At 34.3% G+C, this 18,954-nt stretch overlaps 1 protein-coding gene across 1 annotated transcript; it reads left to right on the top strand.

Annotated features, from left to right (window-relative positions):
- The first annotated feature begins 318 nt into the window (after positions 1-318).
- On the top strand, positions 319-16,548 carry LOC131006162 (receptor-like protein 52). The gene is made up of 10 exons (XM_057933337.1): positions 319-1,306; positions 1,935-2,153; positions 2,481-2,624; positions 4,908-5,123; positions 8,512-8,655; positions 10,064-10,207; positions 11,616-11,759; positions 12,609-12,752; positions 14,160-14,303; positions 15,188-16,548. The coding sequence occupies exons 1-10, from the start codon at positions 676-678 to the stop codon at positions 16,411-16,413; spliced, it is 3,156 nt and encodes a 1,051-aa protein (XP_057789320.1). The 5' UTR covers positions 319-675; the 3' UTR covers positions 16,414-16,548.
- Positions 16,549-18,954: the final 2,406 nt, after the last annotated feature.

Below are 18,954 nucleotides of genomic sequence, written 5' to 3'. Positions count from 1 at the left end.
AAATTACTAATAATTAAACTTATATAATAAATTTAAATATTTGGGGTGTTACATACATAATTAATTTTAATTCCAAGGATTCTATCAAAATTAAACTTCTAATAAAACTATTAAGTAATCCTTTATATTGTACTTCTAAATTATTAAATTTGCATAATAAAGAATAGTAGTAATCCTTATGGATATATATAATTCACTTGTAATGTTTCCAGAATTTTTAATATCCAGCCGACCGAATTCATGTCCGACCTGCCTAGCTGACGTGGCAGCAATCCTACGTGGATTATGTAAATCCATTTAACGTAGGATTTTTGGGTTGCCCACAATCAAATACATTAAATCTAATCTTATCTTGCGTGACGCATGCAGAAGCGTCATTAATGATCTTGACTAAGTCTTGGAGTGTATTCAATGATATAATGACTCAAAAGCGTCATTAATGTGTTAGGTACAACATTAAATCATGGCATTAACTTTTCCCATTTGCCACAACTACCTTATAGTGACTTAATTCATTTCCCTAATTTCGAATATCATTTGAAACTTTCAGACAAAATAATGAGTTGCACTGTTCATTTTCCATTAATGGGACCAAAAAAATGTGGCCATATAAATGGCATGAGCTAGGCTTCTTGTCTGCGCACACAACTACAATTAGCACTCTGCATTTGCGATATGGAGAGAGTTTCTTCCCATTTTCTCATCCTTGCACTACTCTTACCAATCCATTATTTGATGGATTATAGCTCAGCCAAAAACGATATCAACACCGATCGTTCTTCACTTCTTGCCTTGAAATCTCAAATCACTTTAGATCCTCAAAATATATTGACCCAAAATTGGAGCACTGAAGCCAGTGTTTGTAGTTGGATCGGAGTTATTTGTGATTCACGTTACAATAGGGTTACGCAGTTGAACATATCGTACATGGGTCTTGTCGGAACCCTCCCGCCAGAAATCGGGAATCTTTCTTCTCTGGTTTCTTTAGAAGCGAACGAGAACTCCTTTCATGGCCCCATTCCCCCATCTATCTTCAACATGTCATTTCTAGAAGTTTTGGAACTAAGGAATAATAGTTTGTCTAGTAGTTTACCTCTTGATATGTGCAAACGCAATCTGCATAGACTCAAGAGGCTTCGTATATCTTACAACAAGATGTATGGGGAAATACCATCGAGTTTGGGGCAGTGTTCACAGCTTGAGTATCTTTCTTTGGTAAACAACACTTTCACTGGATTTGTGCCGACAGAAATTGGGAACTTGACGAAGCTTCAAGTGTTGCTCCTTGGTGTAAATAAGTTGACTGGTAAGTTCATTCCTATATTGATGAGGTCAAATCATGCATTTAATGCCATATTATTTAATTCTTTAATTTATGTGCTTTATGTTTGAGTGTCAAATTTAAAATTTATCTCAGCTTAATTGTATGTATAAACTCAATTTGGACCACTAATCATTATACAATAACGCATACAAGGTTTTCGAACCTTTAGAAAATCTTTGATGATCTTTCATTTAAACACAAACCAGTTTAGTGGTAATAAATTGCAAGGACCATCAACATTTACCAATGATTGGACTCTTTTTCAGTCAATTTAAGTGATACTAGTAAATTGCAAGGAGCATTACCTAAATCCTTGATCAATTGTCAAAGTCATATAATTGTGTCTTCCACCAATTTATAAATGACTTTTCCATATAACATTCATTAGGACTAGTAAGAAATCTGAAATACTTTGAATTAAATATACTATATTTATAAAGAATTCAATACATTCATTTTAAATGTTAAGTAGGATGTGTTAGCGTGTATTTACATGACATTGTTTTATATTTAAAGATTCATAGGTTAGGGTGATAAGTAATATTTTCCATATACGTTTCAATCCAGAATTAAACTAACTTTTTGTGATGATTTGGATATATATTTGTAGGAGTTATTCCACAAGAGATACATCATGTTCATAATTTACGAGAGTTGAACTTGAGTTCGAACAAGTTGTCAGGCACCTTGCCACCAACCATTTTCAACATGTCTTCCTTGGCATGGATTGACTTATCAAGTAACACACTTAGCGGGGCATTGCCTTCAGAAATTAGGAACAAGAAAGCAGTACTAGAGTTTTTATACCTTGAAAACAATGCTTTAACCGGTAAGATTTCTAACTCTTGTAGGGTTTTACACACATTCAAATGTTTCTTAATTTTCATGTATATTTAGCATGTGCAGCCATTGTGAGAGCTTTAAATTCTTCTCATCAAATCTATATCTGACTTTTCCATACAGCATTTACAGCTATGTTCTTCTCAAATCTATATTGTTCTTTGTCTTCCATTGATTAGTGGAATAAATATCATTAAACAGTGTACAACTCAATCTCCCATCCGATCAAATCACGTGTTAATTTTTACTTATTATTCTTGTGATCGTTATACTTAACAATATGGAACTTGACTTTGATGACTCCATTATTCTCCAGGTGCTATTCCGAAAGAGATTGGAAATCTTCATAATTTGCAGGACATGTGGTTGGGTTCCAACGAACTTAGCGGATCAATCCCGAGAGAAGTGGGGAACATGACAGCTCTGGGCAGCTTACGGCTCGACAATAATAGTTTAAGTGGTATGAATTATTATTCACCTAGCCACAAGTTTAGCTCCTCAAGCTAGCTTAATTGCGAGTTAATTTCTTTTTCTCATATTTCATTTGATTATGTGGTATACGGTCATACATTGTGTTGTCATTTTATGTTATGCATAATTTCTCCTCTTTTCAGGTCCAATGCCTAAATCCTTGATCGATCAATTGTCAAAGTCTAAATAAAAATAACAATAACTCACTAAAATAAAATAAATAGGTACATATCAAGTAGAGTAAAATTTTGAAGTAGCCAAAATGAAGCATAAAACACAATTTATGGCCACACATTGAAAAAACACAAATTTTGGCCATTTTTATAGCTTTGGGACGTTTTTCCCTTAATTGGGCGGACTGGGTAGGGTCAGGAGCGCGGGTCGCGTGCCGGGTAGGATCAGGCACGCGGGTCGGGTTAGGCACTTATGGCACTATAAGTGCCATAGTGCCATAAGTGCCAACAAAAATTTTTTTTTACTCCCCCTGCCCTGTCTACCCCCCAGACCCCCGACCCCACCCACCCCACCCACCCCCAAGCCAAAAAATTTTACTTTATTATTTTATTTTATGGCACTTATGGCACTAATAGTGCCATAAGTGCCAACGAAATTTTTTTTTACTCCCCCTGCCCTGTCTACCCCCCAGACCCCCGACCCCACCCACCCCCAAGCCAAAAAATTTTACTTTATTATTTTATTTTATGGCACTTATGGCACTAATAGTGCCATAAGTGCATTAGTGCCATAAGTGCCAACGAAAATCCAAAATAAAATAAAGTAAAATGGTCTTTTTAGCACTTATGGCACTATTAGTGCTATAAGTGCCAAACATGCAGAACAAATATAGAAACAACAGCATCATCTAAAAAAAAATTTTTTGGCTTGGGGTGGATGGGGTCGGGGTCTGGGGGGGTAGACAAGGCAGGGGAAGTAAAAAAAAAATTTTGGCTTGGGGGTGGGTGGGTGGGGTCGGGGGTCTGGGGGGTAGACAAGGCAGGGGAAGTAAAAAAAAAAAAATTTGGCTTGGGGGTGGGTGGTAGGGGGGTGGGTGGGTGGGGGGTGGGTGGGGTCGGGGGTCTTGGGGGGGGGGGTAGACAAGGCAGGGGAAGTAAAAAAAAAAAAAAAAATGGCTTGGGGGGTGGTGGGTGGGGGGGTGGGGTGGGGTCGGGTCGGGGGTCTGGGGTTGGGGGGGGTAGACAAGGCAGGGGAAGTAAAAAAAAAAAAAAATTTGGCTTGGGGGTGGGTGGTGGGGGGGTGGGTGGGGTCGGGGGTCTGGGGTCTGGGGGGTAGACAAGGCAGGGGAAGTAAAAAAAAAAAAAATTTGGCTTGGGGGTGGGTGGTGGGGGGGTAGGTGGGTGGGTGGGGGGTGGGTGGGGTCGGGGGTCTGGGGGTAGACAAGCAGGGGAAGTAAAAAAAAAAAAAAATTGGCTTGGGGTAGGTGGGTGGGGTCGGGGGTCTGGAGGGTAGACAAGGCATGGGTTAATCCCTAAATCTGGATCCGAGTCAAAGGAAGTTGTTGGATCTATTGGGTTAAAGGGTAGATTAGGTAGAACACATAAAAGATGGCCAAATATTGATATTTTAAATTTTGTGGACAAAATTTAAGTTTCGATCACCAATAGGGCCATAAGGCCCTATTGTTTCTATCAATTAAACTATAAATTCTGTATATTTGTTATTATACCTTTAGATATATGTGTTTGATAAATCAGTATGACCCCCTAAATTTCTCAAAAATTATAATAAACCTTATACAAATAAAGAATAAACCTTATACAAAAATTATAATAAACCTTATCGATGATTAATGGTAATTTATTAATATATCGATAAATTAACAACTTTTTAGTTTATAAAGTATTTTCTTAATTTCAGAAATTACAATTAAATCAAGTTATAATGAGTAAAAACAAAGAGATATAATATCTAAAATAAATAAATGGATGTATCTATCAAGTCATTTTGGTTAATATTACGGGAGCTTCTAATGATGATCAAGCTGAAGATGATTCAACAATAAGTTTATATTTTCAAAAGTTAAAATAGTATTCATAATTGTGATATTTTAATAGTGTTAATTTATAATATTAAAGGGACCAATATATACAATAATTTGTGTCGGGCTGGAATCATTAATTTATCAAAACATTATTCAATATAGGACGCAAACATTAAAAGGTTCTTAGGTTAGGGCGATAAGTAATATTTTCCATATATATACGTTTCAATCTAGAATTAAACTAACTTTTTGTGATGATTTGGATATTTGTAGGAGTTATTCCACAAGACATACATCATCTTCATAATTTACGAGAGTTGGACTTGAGTTTGAACAAGTTGTCAGGCACTTTGCCACCAACCATTTTCAACATGTCTTCCTTGACAATGATTGACTTATCAAGTAACACATTTAGCGGGGCATTGCCTTCAGAAATTGGAAACATGAAAGCACTACAGAATTTATACCTTGAAGACAATGCTTTAACCGGTAAGATTTCTAACTCTTGTAGGGTTTTACACACATTCAAATATTTCTTAATTTTCATGTATATTTAGCATGTGCAGCCATTGTGAGAGCTTTAAATTCTTCTCATCAAATCTATATCTGACTTTTCCATACAACATTTACAGCTATGTTCTTCTCAAATCTATATTGTTCTTTGTCTTCCATTGATTAGTGGAATAAATATCATTAAACAGTGTACAACTCAATCTCCCATCCGATCAAATCACGTGTTAATTTTTACTTATTATTCTTGTGATCGTTATACTTAACAATATGGAACTTGACTTTGATGACTCCATTATTCTCCAGGTGCTATTGCGAAAGAGATTGGAAATCTTCATAATTTGCAGGACATGTGGTTGGGTTCCAACGAACTTAGCGGATCAATCCCGAGAGAAATGGGGAACATGACAGCTCTGGGCAGCTTACGGCTCGACAATAATAGTTTAAGTGGTATGAATTATTATTCACCTAGCCACAAGTTTAGCTCCTCAAGCTAGCTTAATTGCGAGTTAATTTCTTTTTCTCATATTTCATTTGATTATGTGGTATACGGTCATACATTGTGTTGTCATTTTATGTTATGCATAATTTCTCCTCTTTTCAGGTCCAATGCCTAAATCCTTGATCGATCAATTGTCAAAGTCTAAATAAAAATAACAATAACTCACTAAAATAAAATAAATAGGTACATATCAAGTAGAGTAAAATTTTGAAGTAGCCAAAATGAAGCATAAAACACAATTTATGGCCACACATTGAAAAAACACAAATTTTGGCCATTTTTATAGCTTTGGGACGTTTTTGCCCTTAATTGGGCGGACTGGGTAGGGTCAGGAGCGCGGGTCGCGTGCCGGGTAGGATCAGACACGCGGGTCGGGTTAGGCACTTATGGCACTATAAGTGCCATAGTGCCATAAGTGCCAACGAAATTTTTTTTTTACTCCCCCTGCCCTGTCTACCCCCCAGACCCCCGACCCCACCCACCCCCAAGCCAAAAAATTTTACTTTATTATTTTATTTTATGGCACTTATGGCACTAATAGTGCCATAAGTGCCAACGAAATTTTTTTTTACTCCCCCTGCCCTGTCTACCCCCAGACCCCCGACCCCACCCACCCCACCCACCCCCAAGCCAAAACATTTTACTTTATTATTTTATTTTATGGCACTTATGGCAGTAATAGTGCCAACGAAAATCCAAAATAAAATAAAGTAAAATGGTCTTTTTAGCACTTATGGCACTATTAGTGCTATAAGTGCCAAACATGCAGAACAAATATAGAAACAACAGCATCATCTAAACCCTAAATGGATAATCTAAACCCTAAATGGAACATCTAAACCCTAAATGGAATAGGGGAAGTGTTTAAAAAGTTCATTTTGGCTTGGGGGTGGGTGGGGGGTAGGGTCGGGGGTCAGGAGGTAGGCAGGGCAGTGGGAGTAAACAAAAATTTTATTGGCTTGGGGTGGGTGGGGTCGGGGTCTGGGGGGGTAGACAAGGCAGGGGAAGTAAAAAAAAAAATTTGGCTTGGGGGTGGGTGGTGGGGGGGGGCGGGTGGGTGGTGTCGGGGGTCTGGGGGGGGTAGACAAGGCAGGGGAAGTAAAAAAAAAAAAATTTGGCTTAGGGGTGGGTGGTAGGGGGGGTGGGTGGGGTCGGGGGTCTGGGGGGGTAGACAAGGCAGGGGAAGTAAAAAAAAAAAAAATTGGCTTGGGGGTGGTGGGTGGGGGGTGGGGTCGGGTCGGGGGTCTGGGGTCGGGGGGGGTAGACAAGGCAGGGGAAGTAAAAAAAAAAAAATTTGGCTTGGGGATGGGTGGTGGGGGGGGTGGGTGGGGTCGGGGGTCTAGGGTCTGGGGGGTAGACAAGGCAGGGGAAGTAAAAAAAAAAAAAAAATTGGCTTGGGGGTGGGTGGTGGGGGGGTAGGTGGGTGGGTGGGGTCGGGGGTCTGGGGGGTAGACAAGCAGGGGAAGTAAAAAAAAAAAATAGGCTTGGGGTGGGTGGGTGGGGTCGGGGGTCTGGAGGGTAGACAAGGCATGGGTTAATCCCTAAATCTGGATCCGATTCAAAGGAAGTTGTTGGATCTATTGGGTTAAAGGGTAGATTAGGTAGAACACATAAAAGATGGCCAAATATTGATATTTTAAATTTTGTGGACAAAATTTAAGATTCAATCACCAATAGGGCCATAAGGCCCTATTGTTTCTATCAAGTAAACTATAAATTCTGTATATTTGTTATTATACCTTTAGATATATGTGTTTGATAAATCAGTATGACCCCCTAAATTTCTCAAAAATTATAATAAACCTTATACAAATAAAGAATAAACCTTATACAAAAATTATAATAAACCTTATCGATGATTAATGGTAATTTATTAATATATCGATAAATTAACAACTTTTTAGTTTATAAAGTATTTTCTTAATTTCAGAAATTACAATTAAATCAAGTTATAATGAGTAAAAACAAAGAGATATCTAAAATAAATAAATGGATGTATCTATCAAGTCATTTTGGTTAATATTACGGGAGCTTCTAATGATGATCAAGCTGAAGATGATTCAACAATAAGTTTATATTTTCAAAAGTTAAAATAGTATTCATAATTGTAATATTTTAATAGTGTTAAATTATAATATTAATGGGACCTATATATACAATAATTTGCGTCGGGCTGGAATCATTAATTTATGAAAACATTATTCAATATAGGACGCAAACATTAAAAGGTTCTTAGGTTAGGGCGATAAGTAATATTTTCCATATATATACGTTTCAATCTAGAATTAAACTAACTTTTTGTGATGATTTGGATATTTGTAGGAGTTATTCCACAAGACATACATCATCTTCATAATTTACGAGAGTTGGACTTGAGTTTGAACAAGTTGTCAGGCACTTTGCCACCAACCATTTTCAACATGTCTTCCTTGACAATGATTGACTTATCAAGTAACACATTTAGCGGGGCATTGCCTTCAGAAATTGGAAACATGAAAGCACTACAGAATTTATACCTTGAAGACAATGCTTTAACCGGTAATATTTCTAACTCTTGTAGGGTTTTACACACATTCAAATGTTTCTTAATTTTCATGTATATTTAGCATGTGCAGCCATTGTGAGAGCTTTAAATTCTTCTCATCAAATCTATATCTGACTTTTCCATACAGCATTTACAGCTATGTTCTTCTCAAATCTATATTGTTCTTTGTCTTCCATTGATTAGTGGAATAAATATCATTAAACAATGTACAACTCAATCTCCCATCCGATCAAATCACGTGTTAATTTTTACTTATTATTCTTGTGATCGTTATACTTAACAATATGGAACTTGACTTTGATGACTCCATTATTCTCCAGGTGCTATTCCGAAAGAGATTGGAAATCTTCATAATTTGCAGGACATGTGGTTGGGTTCCAACGAACTTAGCGGATCAATCCCGAGAGAAGTGGGGAACATGACAGCTCTGGGCAGCTTACGGCTCGACAATAATAGTTTAAGTGGTATGAATTATTATTCACCTAGCCACAAGTTTAGCTCCTCAAGCTAGCTTAATTGCTAGTTAATTTCTTTTTCTCATATTTCATTTGATTATGTGGTATACGGTCATACCTTGTGTTGTCATTTTATGTTATGCATAATTTCTCCTCTTTTCAGGTCCAATGCCTAAATCCTTGATCGATCAATTGTCAAAGTCTAAATAAAAATAACAATAACTCACTAACATAAAATAAATAGGTACATATCAAGTAAACTATAAATTCTGTATATTTGTTATTATACCATTACATATATGTGTTTGATAAATCAGTATGACCCCCTTAATTTCTCAAAAATTATAATAAACCTTATACAAATAAAGAATAAACCTTATACAAAAATTATAATAAACCTTATCGATGATTAATGGTAATTTATTAATATATCGATAAATTAACAACTTTTTAGTTTATAAAGTATTTTCTTAATTTCAGAAATTACAATTAAAACAAGTTATAATGAGTAAAAACAAAGAGATATAATATCTAAAATAAATAAATGGGATGTATCTATCAAGTCATTTTGGTTAATATTACGGGAGCTTCTAATGATGATCAAGCTGAAGATGATTCAACAATAAGTTTATATTTTTAAAAGTTAAAATAGTATTCATAATTGTAATATTTTAATAGTGTTAAATTATAATATTAATGGGACCTATATATACAATAATTTGCGTCGGGCTGGAATCATTTATCAAAACATTAATCAATATAGGACGCAAACATTAAAAGGTTCTTAGGTTAGGGCGATAAGTAATATTTTCCATATATATACGTTTCAATCTAGAATTAAACTAACTCTTTGTGATGATTTGGATATTTGTAGGAGTTATTCCACAAGACATGCATCATCTTCATAATTTACGAGAGTTGAACTTGAGTTCGAACAAGTTATCAGGCACCTTGCCACCAACCATTTTCAACATGTCTTCCTTGGCATGGATTGACTTATCAAGTAACAAACTTAGCGGGGCATTGCCTTCAGAAATTGGGAACAAGAAAGCAGTACTAAAGTTTTTCTACCTTGAAAACAATGCTTTAACCGGTAAGATTTCTAACTCCTGTAGGGTTTTACACATATTCAAATGTTTCTTAATTTTCACTTATATTAAACATTTCCAACCATTGTGAGACCTTTAACTTCTTCTCAAATCTATATTTGACTTTTCCATATAGCATTTAAAGCTATGTTCTTCTCAAATCTATATTGTTCTTTGTCTTCCATTGATTAGTGGAATAAATATCATTAAACAGTGTACAACTCAATCTCCCATCCGATCAAATCACGTGTTAATTTTTACTTATTATTCTTGTGATCGTTATACTTAACAATATGGAACTTGACTTTGATGACTCCATTATTCTCCAGGTGCTATTCCGAAAGAGATTGGAAATCTTCATAATTTGCAGGACATGTGGTTGGGTTCCAACGAACTTAGCGGATCAATCCCGAGAGAAGTGGGGAACATGACAGCTCTGGGCAGCTTACGGCTCGACAATAATAGTTTAAGTGGTATGAATTATTATTCACCTAGCCACAAGTTTAGCTCCTCAAGCTAGCTTAATTGCTAGTTAATTTCTTTTTCTCATATTTCATTTGATTATGTGGTATACGGTCATACCTTGTGTTGTCATTTTATGTTATGCATAATTTCTCCTCTTTTCAGGTCCAATGCCTAAATCCTTGATCGATCAATTGTCAAAGTCTAAATAAAAATAACAATAACTCACTAACATAAAATAAATAGGTACATATCAAGTAAACTATAAATTCTGTATATTTGTTATTATACCATTACATATATGTGTTTGATAAATCAGTATGACCCCCTAAATTTCTCAAAAATTATAATAAACCTTATACAAATAAAGAATAAACCTTATACAAAAATTATAATAAACCTTATCGATGATTAATGGTAATTTATTAATATATCGATAAATTAACAACTTTTTAGTTTATAAAGTATTTTCTTAATTTCAGAAATTACAATTAAAACAAGTTATAATGAGTAAAAACAAAGAGATATAATATCTAAAATAAATAAATGGGATGTATCTATCAAGTCATTTTGGTTAATATTACGGGAGCTTCTAATGATGATCAAGCTGAAGATGATTCAACAATAAGTTTATATTTTTAAAAGTTAAAATAGTATTCATAATTGTAATATTTTAATAGTGTTAAATTATAATATTAATGGGACCTATATATACAATAATTTGCGTCGGGCTGGAATCATTTATCAAAACATTAATCAATATAGGACGCAAACATTAAAAGGTTCTTAGGTTAGGGCGATAAGTAATATTTTCCATATATATACGTTTCAATCTAGAATTAAACTAACTCTTTGTGATGATTTGGATATTTGTAGGAGTTATTCCACAAGACATGCATCATCTTCATAATTTACGAGAGTTGAACTTGAGTTCGAACAAGTTATCAGGCACCTTGCCACCAACCATTTTCAACATGTCTTCCTTGGCATGGATTGACTTATCAAGTAACAAACTTAGCGGGGCATTGCCTTCAGAAATTGGGAACAAGAAAGCAGTACTAAAGTTTTTCTACCTTGAAAACAATGCTTTAACCGGTAAGATTTCTAACTCCTGTAGGGTTTTACACATATTCAAATGTTTCTTAATTTTCACTTATATTAAACATTTCCAACCATTGTGAGACCTTTAACTTCTTCTCAAATCTATATTTGACTTTTCCATATAGCATTTAAAGCTATGTTCTTCTCAAATCTATATTGTTCTTTGTCTTCCATTGATTAGTGGAATAAATATCATTAAACAGTGTACAACTCAATCTCCCATCCGATCAAATCACGTGTTAATTTTTACTTATTATTCTTGTGATCGTTATACTTAACAATATGGAACTTGACTTTGATGACTCCATTATTCTCCAGGTGCTATTCCGAAAGAGATTGGAAATCTTCATAATTTGCAGCACATGTGGTTGCATTCCAACGAACTTAGCGGATCAATTCCGAGAGAAGTGGGGAACATGACAGCTCTTTCTAACTTACTGCTCGACAATAATAGTTTAAGTGGTATGATTTATTATCTCCTAGCCACAAGTTTAGCTCCTCAAGCTAGCTTAATTGCGAGTTAATATCTTTTTCTCATATTTCATTTGATTATGTGGTATACGGTCATACATTGTGTTGTCATTTTATGTTATGCATAATTTCTCCTCTTTTCAGGTCCAATGCCTAAATCATGGATCGATCAATTGTCAAAGTCTAAATAAAAATTACAATAACTCACAAACATAAAAATAAATAGGGTACATATCACATGAGCTTGAAATTCTATATATATGTTCTTCTAAAAACTATATTGATCTTTGTCTTCTATTGATTAGTGGAATAAATATCATTTTACTTAAACAGTATACAGCTAAACCTTCCAACCGATCGAATCACGTGCTTTTACTTATTATTGTTATGATCGTTATGCTTAACAATATGGAACTTGACTTTGATGACTTCATTATTCTCCAGGTACTATTCCAAAAGAAATTGGGAACATGGAAGCAATACAGTTTTTATACCTTGAAAACAATGCTTTAACCGGTAAGATTTCTAACTCTTGTAGGGTTTTACACATATTCAAATGTTTCTTAATTTTCACGTATATTAAACATTTACAACCATTGTGAGACCTGTAACTTCTTCTCAAATCTATATTTGACTTTTCCATATAGCATTTAAAGCTATGTTCTTCTCAAATCTATATTGTTCTTTGTCTTCCATTGATTAGTGGAATATATATCATTAAGCAGTGTACAACTCAATCTCCCATCCGATCAAATCACGTGTTAATTTTTACTTATTATTCTTGTGATCGTTATACTTAACAATATGGAACTTGACTTTGATGACTCCATTATTCTCCAGGTGCTATTCCGAAAGAGATTGGAAATCTTCATAATTTGCAGGACATGAGGTTGGGTTCCAACGAACTTAGCGGATCAATCCCAAGAGAAGTGGGGAACATGACAGCTCTTTCTAACTTACAACTCGACAATAATAGTTTAAGTGGTATGATTTATTATCTCCTAGCCACAAGTTTAGCTCCTCAAGCTAGCTTAATTGCGAGTTAATTTCTTTTTCTCATATTTCATTTGATTATGTGGTATACGGTCATACCTTGTGTTGTCATTTTATATTATGCATAATTTCTCCTCTTTTCAGGTCCAATGCCTAAATCCTTGATCGATCAATTGTCAAAGTCTAAATAAAAATAACAATAACTCACTAACATAAAATAAATAGGTACATATCAAGTAAACTATAAATTCTGTATATTTGTTATTATACCTTTAGATATATGTGTTTGATAAATCAGTATGACCCCCTAAATTTCTCAAAAATTATAATAAACCTTATACAAATAAAGAATAAACCTTATATAAAAATTATAATAAACCTTATTGATGATTAATGGTAATTTATTAATATATCGATAAATTAACAACTTTTTAGTTTATAAAGTATTTTCTTAATTTCAGAAATTACAATTAAAACAAGTTATAATGAGTAAAAAGAAAGAGATATAATATCTAAAATAAATAAATGGGATGTATCTATCAAGTCATTTTGGTTAATATTACGGGAGCTTCTAATGATGATCAAGCTGAAGATGATTCAACAATAAGTTTATATTTTTAAAAGTTAAAATAGTATTCATAATTGTAATATTTTAATAGTGTTAAATTATAATATTAATGGGACCTATATATACAATAATTTGCGTCGGGCTGGAATCATTTATCAAATCATTAATCAATATAGGACGCAAACATTAAAAGGTTCTTAGGTTAGGGCGATAAGTAATATTTTCCATATATATACGTTTCAATCTAGAATTAAACTAACTCTTTGTGATGATTTGGATATTTGTAGGAGTTATTCCACAAGACATGCATCATCTTCATAATTTACGAGAGTTGAACTTGAGTTCGAACAAGTTATCAGGCACCTTGCCACCAACCATTTTCAACATGTCTTCCTTGACAATGATTGACTTATCAAGTAACACATTTAGCGGGGCATTGCCTTCAGAAATTGGAAACATGAAAGCACTACAGAATTTATACCTTGAAGACAATGCTTTAACCGGTAAGATTTCTAACTCTTGTAGGGTTTTACACACATTCAAATGTTTCTTAATTTTCATGTATATTTAGCATGTGCAGCCATTGTGAGAGCTTTAAATTCTTCTCATCAAATCTATATCTGACTTTTCCATACAGCATTTACAGCTATGTTCTTCTCAAATCTATATTGTTCTTTGTCTTCCATTGATTAGTGGAATAAATATCATTAAACAGTGTACAACTCAATCTCCCATCCGATCAAATCACGTGTTAATTTTTACTTATTATTCTTGTGATCGTTATACTTAACAATATGGAACTTGACTTTGATGACTCCATTATTCTCCAGGTGCTATTCCGAAAGAGATTGGAAATCTTCATAATTTGCAGGACATGTGGTTGGGTTCCAACGAACTTAGCGGATCAATCCCGAGAGAACTGGGGAACATGACAGCTCTGGGCAGCTTACAGCTCGACAATAATAGTTTAAGTGGTATGAATTATTATTCACCTAGCCACAAGTTTAGCTCCTCAAGCTAGCTTAATTGCGAGTTAATTTCTTTTTCTCATATTTCATTTGATTATGTGGTATACGGTCATACATTGTGTTGTCATTTTATGTTATGCATAATTTCTCCTCTTTTCAGGTCCAATGCCTAAATCCTTGATCGATCAATTGTCAAAGTCTAAATAAAAATAACAATAACTCACTAACATAAAATAAATAGGTACATATCAAGTAAACTATAAATTCTGTATATTTGTTATTATACCTTTAGATATATGTGTTTGATAAATCAGTATGACCCCCTAAATTTCTCAAAAATTATAATAAACCTTATACAAATAAAGAATAAACCTTATACAAAAATTATAATAAACCTTATCGATGATTAATGGTAATTTAATAGCGTTGGGCTTGAGTTTGAACAAGTTGTCAGGCACTTTGCCACCAACTATTTTCAACCTGTCTTCCTTGACATGGATTGCGTTATATAGTAACACACTTAGCGGGGCATTGCCATCAGAAATTGGGAACATGAAAGCACTATCAACTTTACAACTTCATAACAATGCTTTAATAGGTAAGATTTCTTAATTTTTCATGTATATTTAGCATTTACAGCTATTGTTGAGACCTTTAACTTCTTCTCAAATCTATATTTGACTTTTCCATATAGCATTTACAGCTATGTCCTTCTCAAATCTATATTGTTCTTTGTCTTCCATTGATTACTGGAATAAATATCATTATACTTAAATAGTATATATAGCTCAACCTCCCAACCGATCGAATCACGTATTTTACTTATTATTCTTATGATTGTTATACTTAACCATATGGAACTTGACTTTGATAACTTCATTATTCTCCAGGTACTATTCCATCCTCCATCTGTAACTTGACATCTCTTCAAGCTCTTCTTCTCTCAAATAACAATTTGGAAGGAACAATTCCACAATGCTTTGGAAATTTGAGCAAATCTTTGCTCATTTTTCATTTAAATGTAAATCAGTTTAGTGGTCTCATTCCATCATCATTTAGCAAGGGATGTGGCCTTGTGTCCATCAATTTGAATGGTAATAAATTGCAAGGACCATTACCTAAATCCTTGATCAATTGCCAAAGACTACGAGACCTCGACGTCGGAAATAATAGAATACAAGACGAATTTCCCTTTTGGATGGAAGTCCTTCCAGACCTTCGAGTGCTGGTCTTGAGGGCTAACAAGTTTTATGGTAACATGTCACTTCCTTCGCAAACCAAGATTCCATTTCATAATTTGCAAGTTTTAGATATATCTCAGAATAGATTTGTGGGCTCTCTGCCTCAAGGATATTTCAAGAATTTCAGAGCAATGATAGAGGTAAATGAAACAAGCTTGTCAACTAACGACGCCTTCTTTAAAGATTATGTGGACATGAGGCTCACCTTGAAAGGTTTGGATCAATTATTAAAGAGATTGTTGTCGGACTTCACAGCAATTGACTTATCCTCCAACCGGTTTACTGGGAGTGTTCCACATTCCATAGGAAATCTTAAGATTCTCAAATACTTGAATCTGTCCCACAATAACCTCATAGGAAATATCCCTTCATCTCTTGGAAATTTGAGTGAACTTGAATCTTTAGACTTGTCGGTGAACAAGTTGGATGGAGAAATTCCAAGTGAATTGACAGGGTTGACATTTCTTGCGAAATTAAACCTTTCAATGAATAATTTTGTGGGACAAATACCACAGTCTAAGCAGTTTTCCACATTTGAGAATGATTCATACGTGGGAAACTTGAGACTGTGTGGAGTTCCGTTGACGAGAAAATGCAACGACGAGAATGGGCATGGGATGAAGCCACAAGAAGATGATGATGAAGAAGATGAGTTTGGATTTATAGATGGATTTGGATGGAGAAGTGTGGTGATGGGATATGGAAGTGGACTCATAGTTGGAATTGGAATTGGTTACATTATCATTAGAAATGGAAGGCCAAGATGGTTAGTGGAATTCTTTTTTGGCATTGGATATAATAATAATAATAAGAAGAAGAAGAAGAAGAAGAGACGCAGCAGAGCTACACCAACACCAACACGCAGGAGAACTTAATTGAAGACTTGTGCTCGAATTGTGTTTTCTTTTTCTTATTTCCTTTGTAATGGCTACGTTAGTGTGTTTTTAGAGTTTACGAAATGTTGTTGTTTGTTCAAATATGTGAAGTTTTAATTTTATCTCGTTTAGGTAATGTTTTGGATAAACTAAAACAGTTTTGTGATTTTATTTGTTAAATATTTAGATTATTAAAAATGTCATCCTCTTAGTGACATAGAACTGCTTGCTGGATTTCTTCGAGCAAAAATACTACACATGAATCTAGTTGGAACAGATTGATCTGTTAAGCCTATGAACAGATCCTCAAAATCATCAAATTGATTTGGAGAAATGATCAAACACCACAAAGGCAAATCGTTTGTTTACTTATAAATCGTTGGTTTGTATTGGCTGCTTAATTTATAAATAATGTTTTATACAATTTTTTTGGCTCTTGTTTTATTAATTAACTAATTTAATTTAATAATCTAAAAAATATCTTACTTCTTATTCTATATAAAAATAGAAAAAAAGTGTAATTAAATCAAAAAAATAGTCATAGAAAGGTGTAGTGAATTATATTTTATACAGCCAATGAAAATAGACTACAACGTAAATATGCAACACAAATGATGTTGAGAGCATATTGCAGGAGTCTCTTGTTGAATTAAGTAATCAAATAGTAATAAAATAATAATTACTCAAAATAGAAAACACAACTTATACAGAAGGGTTGCTATATCATGTGACATTTTATCGAACAGTTGGAGCACTTATCTGCATACAAGATTCTGCTGGGCATTTTCTCGAACAGTTGGAGCGCGTCTTTGTTGGCCGATATGAACTAGATTCTCACGTCCCCGCTTAGAGGTTATAAATTGATACTCCCTCCGTCTTAGCTTTTAATATCTATATTTTCATTTTAATCCGTCATTTTTTTTTATTCATTTCTATTTTTGGTAAAAGTATGTGACACCCTTACTCCACTTTAATTACTTTAACACTCACATAAAAGGTAAGACCTTTATTCCACTCGTAACACACTTAACCTCTTTATTAAAACTTGTGTCACTTTCAAATGGATACTAAAAATTGGGAAGGAGTGAGTATATTTTTATCATCTTTAAGCAAAATTCAAATTGAGTTTGAACACGAATTATTTAACTATGTTAACATTAATTGAAACAAGAAAAATTAATTATTCACAGATCCGAGCATATTACACATTTTTTAAGTGTAATTTATCAGTCATGTTATATGTAATTCGCATGCTATTACAAATGAATATAGATAGAAATGAATATAGATAGATAAATCATAAATTTATCCAGTATACACCGAAAATAGCGCCAACATGTTTTTTTAGCATAAAAAATAAAAAGATAATTATGAAATTCACACATTGTCATGCAAATATATGATATAAGCACTGAATGTAGTATCCAATGCTCGATCTCAATTCAATATGTCATGTTTTCTTATTTGTACGTTCCATTTTAATAGATTATTTCTTAAAATGAAATATCAATACATTACAAACACCTTCACCTTTACACCAAGTAACATTATATTATATCCCACAAATAAGTACCCCCTCCGTCCCAATAGTAGTGTCCCACTGTTGAGAATAAAAAGTCAGCAGACAAATAAAGTTAGTCAAAAGATAAAGTTAGTCAAAAGATAATCAAGGATCCCTTAATTATAGGGATCCTCATGATGTTGTAGGAATCCTCATGATGTTGTAGAAGTAATATTGAATATCAGCTCCCTTCTTAATACTATAAAAGGGATGATTGTATCAGCAGGAAATAACAAGAAATACAAGAACAATATTCAAGAAACAAATTCTCTCTTCTATGATGATAACATGTTTTAACATGGTATCAGAGCGGGTTAAATCCTTGAAACTCAGAAAATTATCATCATAGTTTCCAAATCCCTTACTCAAACCTCTTTTTCGATCAAACCTGTTCTTATCTCACGTTGTTTCTCCTGAAAACAAACCACAAAACAAAACATGTCAGAAGAAACCCAAATTACCGATCCAAAAACAACAGCCTCACAAGAATTATCACTACAGATTGCAAATTTAGTGCAAAACTCAAACACCATCTCGCTGGGAATCAAGCTTGATGGCAATAACTACGCCCTATGGGCTCGCCTCATGAAGGTGGCCATAGGGAGTAGAGGGAAATCCGGCCACATCACCGGCCGACCACCACCTCCAAAAACAACGGATCCCGACTACTACAAATGGGAGGAAACAGATCTATCAGTTTTTTCATGGCTCATACAAAACATGGAAACAAAGTTAGTGGTGAACTTTGCTCAACACCAAACGGCAAAAGCTGTCTGGGATAGCCTCGCTATCACCTATGGAAGCGGGGTCGATCCTTTTCAGATTTACGACCTTGAAGTTAAGGCCAACAAAGTAAGCCAAGGAGTACTTACTCTGGAGGATTATTGGAACGAACTGCAGGCGATTTGGCTCACCATCGATCGAAGGGAGCCGAATCCTCTCGGGTGTTGTGAAGAAGGAATCAATAAATACCGGAAATT

The sequence above is a fragment of the Salvia miltiorrhiza genome, chromosome 1 (genome assembly GCF_028751815.1).
Source record: "Salvia miltiorrhiza cultivar Shanhuang (shh) chromosome 1, IMPLAD_Smil_shh, whole genome shotgun sequence".
Classification (NCBI taxonomy): domain Eukaryota; kingdom Viridiplantae; phylum Streptophyta; class Magnoliopsida; order Lamiales; family Lamiaceae; genus Salvia; species Salvia miltiorrhiza.
This window is presented reverse-complemented; position numbering and strand designations above follow the sequence as displayed.

Coding starts and splice junctions, on each gene's coding strand:
- LOC131006162 (XM_057933337.1), top strand. CDS start 676: ATGGAGAGAGTTTCTTCCCATTTTCTCATCCTTGCACTACTCTTACCA. Junction 1,307..1,934: donor TGGTGTAAATAAGTTGACTG/GTAAGTTCATTC, acceptor ATATATTTGTAG/GAGTTATTCCACAAGAGATA. Junction 11,760..12,608: donor CGACAATAATAGTTTAAGTG/GTATGATTTATT, acceptor ATTATTCTCCAG/GTGCTATTCCGAAAGAGATT.